The sequence below is a fragment of the Pteropus alecto genome, unplaced genomic scaffold (genome assembly GCF_000325575.1).
Source record: "Pteropus alecto unplaced genomic scaffold, ASM32557v1 scaffold49, whole genome shotgun sequence".
NCBI lineage: Eukaryota > Metazoa > Chordata > Mammalia > Chiroptera > Pteropodidae > Pteropus > Pteropus alecto.
In genome coordinates, this window is record NW_006443131.1 from 1,840,459 (window position 1) to 1,846,384 (window position 5,926).

General features: G+C 65.3%; 2 protein-coding genes across 2 annotated transcripts in view; one reads left to right on the forward strand and one right to left on the reverse strand.

Moving 5' to 3' along the window:
* The window catches only part of MUC1 (mucin 1, cell surface associated), a 5,278-nt gene extending 4,287 nt beyond the window's left edge, over window positions 1-991 (forward strand). Inside the window, exon 6 of the mRNA XM_015598266.2 lies at window positions 626-991. Coding sequence (XP_015453752.1) covers window positions 626-694 — 69 coding nt within the window. The 3' untranslated portion in view covers window positions 695-991. The remainder of the gene's footprint in view (window positions 1-625) is intronic.
* An 863-nt stretch (window positions 992-1,854) lies between these two features.
* TRIM46 (tripartite motif containing 46) overlaps window positions 1,855-5,926 on the reverse strand; it is a 9,171-nt gene continuing 5,099 nt past the window's right edge. Inside the window, exons 8-10 of the mRNA XM_006923536.2 lie at window positions 4,924-5,226; window positions 3,859-4,156; window positions 1,855-2,983 (exon numbers count right to left, since the gene is read on the reverse strand). Coding sequence (XP_006923598.1) covers window positions 2,590-2,983; window positions 3,859-4,156; window positions 4,924-5,226 — 995 coding nt within the window. The 3' untranslated portion in view covers window positions 1,855-2,589. The remainder of the gene's footprint in view (window positions 2,984-3,858; window positions 4,157-4,923; window positions 5,227-5,926) is intronic.

The following is a 5,926-nucleotide window of genomic DNA, read 5'->3' on the forward strand; positions in this document are numbered from 1 at the left end:
CCGTGCCCAGTAATGAGCGCCTGCACCCCCAGTGGTCCCCTAAAACCGGAAGGTCATCGAGAAAGGCTGAGTGGGGGGGTCTCTGAGGTGATGGGGAGGAGGAAGCCTCATGGAGCCAGGTGAGCCTGGGTGGCATTCCTAGGAGTCTCAGGGAAGCAAGGACCCCTCCTCCCTCTTTCCTGGCCAGCCTGTCTCTCCAGGACCTAGTAAATAATTACTTGGGTCAGCTGGGGCTGGAACTCCAGCTGGGGGAGGGGGACTTTCCTTTTCTTGACCTCGTTTTTCCTCCGCCTGGGACTTCCTTCTCCCGGTTTTACACAGGCCTCCTTGGGTTGGAGGAGCAGAGAATGGAGGGAGCCAGGCTCCGGAGAGGGGTGAGGGGGTGGGGGGTGTTGGTTAAAACCAAGGGAGAGACTGCAGGGGAGCAGAGGGAGGAGGAGGGGCCCTGTTTACAGTCACCTGGCTGCTGCTGGTGCCCGGCAGGTGCTCTCTCCGAATTAACCCCTCGAGAATTGGTCAGGCTTCTGGACCTATGACCCCAGCCTGGGGTGCACCCGGGGGCCCTGGGGCTGTAGCGTCTCCCAGGAAAGCTGCCCTCAGCCTGGCCCCTTTCTCCCCCGCCCAGGTTTCTGCAGGCAATGGTGGCGACAGCCTCTCTTACACAAACCTGGCAGCTACTTCTGCCAACTTGTAGGGGCACGTCGCCGCCCGAGCTTCCAGCCCGAGACCGCGTTCCCTCTCCCAGCCTTCGATGTGAGAGTGGCCCCCTTCCTGTTCTGGACTGGTGAGCTGGGACTTCAACTGAGCTGCTCACAGCCTCCCTTACAGACCCCACCAAGTCCCCTAACCCATCTTAGCCCTGGTGAAGCCCATCAGGGCCCCTGGGGACATGCCTGGGCGGTGGCTCCCAGGACTGGCCCAGAAAGCCCGCAGAAAGTGGCAACTGGAATACAGCTGAAAAAAACGTGGCCTCCTCTGCTCTGACTACCGATTTCTGGTCTGGCATCTGTGTCCCCTAGATAGGAGGGGAGGTGAGAATGCGTGGGAGGGGGTCTGGAAGGAGACGCGGGGAAAGGCGGCACCGAGGAGCCCGCATCACTTGACGGGCGCGGTGGTAGGGGGGTTGGAGAGGCAATGACATTGGGGTGCAGGAGTGACCTCTTTCGCATGGCCGCTGGCACAAGAGGAAGGAGGAAACGAAACCCAGGTGGCTGGGCTCCGGCTGGGCTCTGGCGGGCCAGCATGACCTGCTCCACCTGTACGCCCCGAGGCTCACCCTGCTTTCACCCCGGAGGGGGGCTGGCGGGCCCACGCCCTCCTCACCTCTTGGCACGATGCCCCCAGGCCGGCTCTATTCTGAGCTGCCCGGGTGTGAAGTCAGTCCTCCGGCGGCGATAACCGCCGCAGAGTCAACACCGCCTCGCTAAGTGTTGGATCCGGGGCTGGCGTCGAGCCCGGCCCCCACCCTGGCCGCGGGCCGCCCCATCCGCCGGCTCGCTCTGGGGTCTGCTCCCCGCATTCTGGGAATGGGGAAGTGGTTCTGGTTCCCTGACCCCTTTGCACCCTGGCACGGTGCCCTCCCCCTCAACCACATTCCCTCAGGGCCTGAGAGCCTCCCGCGGGACGCCTGTCCTTGTGGGGGATGACGCGAGGCCACCAGAGCGATGCGCCCCCTAGTGGCCATAGGCCGGGGCCGGGTACGCGTGTGGCCGGAGACTCAGGCGCGCCTGGCTTGGGGGCCTCCTTCTGTCAGGCGCTCAGCCCACCAGGCAGCCCTGCTCCGAGCTGCGGCAGAGCACCCTGGGGCCCTCCTGGCCGCCACACCCGGCACGGAAACTAAGAGGAACGGTCGGGCTAAGGAAAGGCAGAGGTGCGCCTGGCATCAGTTTATTGTTTATAAACCATGAAAATGACAGCTGTTGTTTGGCACAGGCCTAGCAGTGCCTCCTGCAGCGGGGCAGACGCGGGCACCAGAAGCCTTGCCTGGCCCAATCCAGCGGGGATGCCCAACTCCGCTGGGGCCCCGAGAGAGACGTGGCACATTGGCATGGGTGAGGGACAAGTGAGGCATGCAGGGAGGAGGGGGCACAAGGGCCTTGCCGCAGAGGGCTGTGGGGACCCACACGGGCGAGCGGGGCGGGGCCCCTGCCCCTCACAGGGCCTGCCTGGGCAGTGCCTGGCCGAAGGGCCTGCCTGCGCCAAGGCCTAGCTGAGCATCAGTGGGGCAGAGGGCAGAGCTGGGGGCCATGCCGAGGGCCCGGGAGCAGGGAGCGAACCCTCCCAGCGTGGGGGGCGGGGCACAGGGCGGGGTGGGAGGGGCTCTTTCCATGACGGGTTCGGTGTGAGGGCAAGGGGCGGGGCGTGGGACAGACTCGGGGTAGGCGCCTGGATGAACAGGCGATGGAGGGAATGTGGACATCCAGAGAGGCGAGCAGAGGAGAGTCCCCAGGTCAAGAGCAGGGCCTGGGGAGACAGGACACAGGTGAGGGGCGGGACCACACGGCAGGGAGTTTGAGGGTGAAGCTGCCGGAGCAATAACCCGGCTCCAGGAGGTTTGGGGGGCCGGGGCCTAGGAGGCGCCTGAGGAGGTCAGTCCAGCTTGGCGAAGCCCCCGATGGTGACTTTCCTCTCAGGCTTGGTGCCCACGGGCTCCTGTAGCTGTACAGCGCCCCCTCCGATGAAGCAGAAGGCAGGGCACACAGGCCCGGAGCAGTCCAGCGGGCACTCCAGCAGTCCGCGGAAGGACACGGCGTCCAGGAAGGACACGCGGCCCCGCTCGTAGTCCAGGCAGATGCCCAGGCGCGGCGGCAGCGGCACCGTGCAGCCGGCGGCCGGGCCGTCCCTCCCGGTCAGCCCTGCGTGCGAGCTGGCCCCAGGTCCCAGCAGGACCTTGCCCATGCCCACGGTAAGGAAGGCGAAGGGTGGCGACGCCTCCACCGTGGCGTCCTCGGCTCCGCTGTCGTGTCCGCTGTCAGGGTCGTACCTGTAGGATCGGGCGTCGGGTAGGAGGGTGTTGGCGGAGTGAGGGAGTGGGGGGTGGGGCACCGGAGGACTGTGATGTCGGGGAACTGAGTGGTTGAAAGGGGCGATGCGGGGTATCGAGGAGAGAGCATGTTGAAGAGGCAGGGGCTGGGATGTAGGGTTGGGGGTTCGGTTTGGCAGGAAGAGGGGATCGAAAGGACATCACACCGGCGAGAGAGGCATCGGGGCACCGGAACGGCAAGGTGCTGGCGAAGCGCACCGCACGATGCAGCCTTACAGAGGCCGGAAGGTGGCGAGGAAGACTGGAGCGGGGGAGCCCTGCTGGGGGAGGGTCTGGGGGTCAGAGGGTCAGAGAATGCGGGGGGGAGTGAGGGCTGATGACCAAGGCCCTGGGGGCAGAGGAAGCGCAGGGGAAGAGGTCAGGCAGGTGAACGCTGGGAGAGGATCTGGGGGGGTCGCTGTCACAGCGGAGGGGTGTCAGGGGAGGGAACTGGTGTTGGACGGGAAGTGTTTTGAAGACACGGGACACAGGGAGAGGCAGAGCTGGGAGCAGAGCGTGAGTGGGAGGGTGTTAATGGGGTGCTGGGGATAATAGGAGGGTTTGGAGATGGAACCCTAAGGGGAGAATTTCTGGGCGCCGAGAAAAGGTGTGAGTGAAGAAGGGATGGGGCTGGGGGAAGGGTGTTGGAAACGGGGTCTCCGGGAGGAAAGAGGCTTGAGAGATGGTGTCTGAGCCCCGAGGGACAGGTGGAAGGGGGTGGAGATGGCCTGGTTCTGTCGTCTCTGCCCCCAGCCACACACTCCTGAAGCCGCCACCCTTCAAAGCCCCTCCACCGAGCCCACACCCCCCACCCAGGGCCCCCAGAGAGGCCTGACCTGGGGCTGATCACGTCGGGAGCACCCTGGAAGCTTTCCTGCAGCTTGCTCTCCAGTCCCACGCCCACCTTGACCAAGTAGGAGGCGGGGTCTACGGCGCAGGCCCAGTAGCTGCGGCCCTGGGTCACGGCCACGTCGCCCAGGACCACGTCCACGCTCAGGTGGCAGCCCGTCAGCAGCCGCTCAGCGGCCAGCAGCAGGGGCAGCCCTGGAACGCTCCGCACTGCTCGCTGGTCCTTGCTGATGGCCAGCCGCTCGCGGCTTGTGCCCCAGCGGCCATCCAGGAAGAAGTGGAGGACTGGAGTGGGGAGTGGGGGCGGGAAGAGACGGAAGGAAGGACTTCAGGGACGGACGCAGGCACCAGGGACTGCAAGGTGTTAGCGCACGACACTTCGGAGCGTGGAACACGTGGCAGGGGTGGCAGGGAGTCTGGGAATGGGGCCTGGAGGGCTGGAAGGGGGGGCGTCCCCAGTGGGCATGGGGCCCCACGGAGAGTTCTGGTGATGGCTGGGGGGTGCAGGGCCAGTGTCCGGCCCTCGCACATGGCTCGCCCCTTTGGACAGTCCCCACTGCTGTCCCGTTCCGCATAGTGACATCCCCACCACCATCTGCCTACAGCTTCCAGCCCACACTTTGTTCTTACATCTGACCCCACCCTGCCGTCCCTCACGTGGGTGGTGACGTGCCTCTATTAGGCTGCGCCCCAGGGTGCACACTGTCTTCTGGAGAGTAGCCTGACTAACATTCACTGAGTCCTTACTTGAGCCGGAAACATCGCTAGGACTTTGTGTGTACCAGTTCACTTAGTTCTCACAACGACCCTGTGAAGTGAGGATTGTCAATATCCCCACAGAAGATGACCTTGAAGTTCAGAGGGTGAACGACTTGCCCAAAGCCACACAGGTGGCAAGAGGCAGAGCTGGGACTCGAACCCAGGCAGTCTGGCTCCGGCGCTGGTGACCGTGACCCACTGCGCCGTGCAGTCTCACCCGCTGTGAGTGCCTGGGTCCCCGGGCACCCTGTGCCGCTCGTGCGCCCCGCCGTGCCCGCCCTCTGCCCACTCACCGGGCGCCGGGGGCGTGTGCAGGTGCACGTCCTCGCTGTACTCGCCGAAGCCGGCCTTGTTGCAGCCTCGCACACGCAGCACGTACACAGAGCCCGTGTCAGGGTTCTCGAGCAGGGCGCTGGTGCCCCTCACCTCCTCCCGCCGCTGCCAGCGGGCGGGGCCCGGCTGGGCAGGCGCGTCCGTGCGCCGGAACTCGACGGTGTAGTGCCAGGCGGGCGGCGAGTGGGGCGGCAGCCGCCAGCACAGGAAGATCTGGTCGTAGGCGAAGGTGCGCTGGGTGTCTATGACCGGAGCCTCGGGCACTGTTGGGAGAGACAGCGGTCAGGCAGGGCCTGGCCACCGGCCGGGCATGGGGGGCGGGCAGGAGAAGGGAAAGCAGCGGGAGCCGGGGGGTGAGTGTGGGTGAGAGGGACCTGGGAGGAGACCCGCCTCGGCGCTGAGCAGGTGATGGGCAGGCACAGCCCCAGCGGGAGGAGAGGCAGACGCACACGGGGCCGGCAGGACGGTGCTGGTCCTGCCTGCCACCCTGTCACTCTGGCTTTGTGTCATTTTTCCTTTCTAGGCCTCAGTTTCCTCCTCTGTCAGGTGGGGGTATCAGACCAGATGGGGACGGGGACCCTTCTTTCTATGGCCCTTTTTGTTCTATGAATAAAGGGGAGACTCAGGGAAAGGCCACTGGAACCCAGGCAAGACGGCGGTGAAGGGGACCGTGGGAGGGGGCTGGGGACCAGTCAGCAAGAAAGTGGGGCGTAACAGAAGCCAAGCAAAAGCTTGACGGCATGGGACAGAGTTCAAGGCAAAGACAAGGGAAGTCCAGAGGGCAAGGGTCACAAGGACAAGTCAGAAGGGTCACAAGGACGAGTTAGAAGGGCAAGGATTAGACAAACCCCTCAGGAAGGCAGAGGGCGGCTGGCCCTGGCCCAGGAGGACCGGGAGTCTGGTTAAAGCGGGACAGTGGAGGAGGCAGAGTGGGTGGCGGAGCTGCATGGGGGCGCGGGGCGG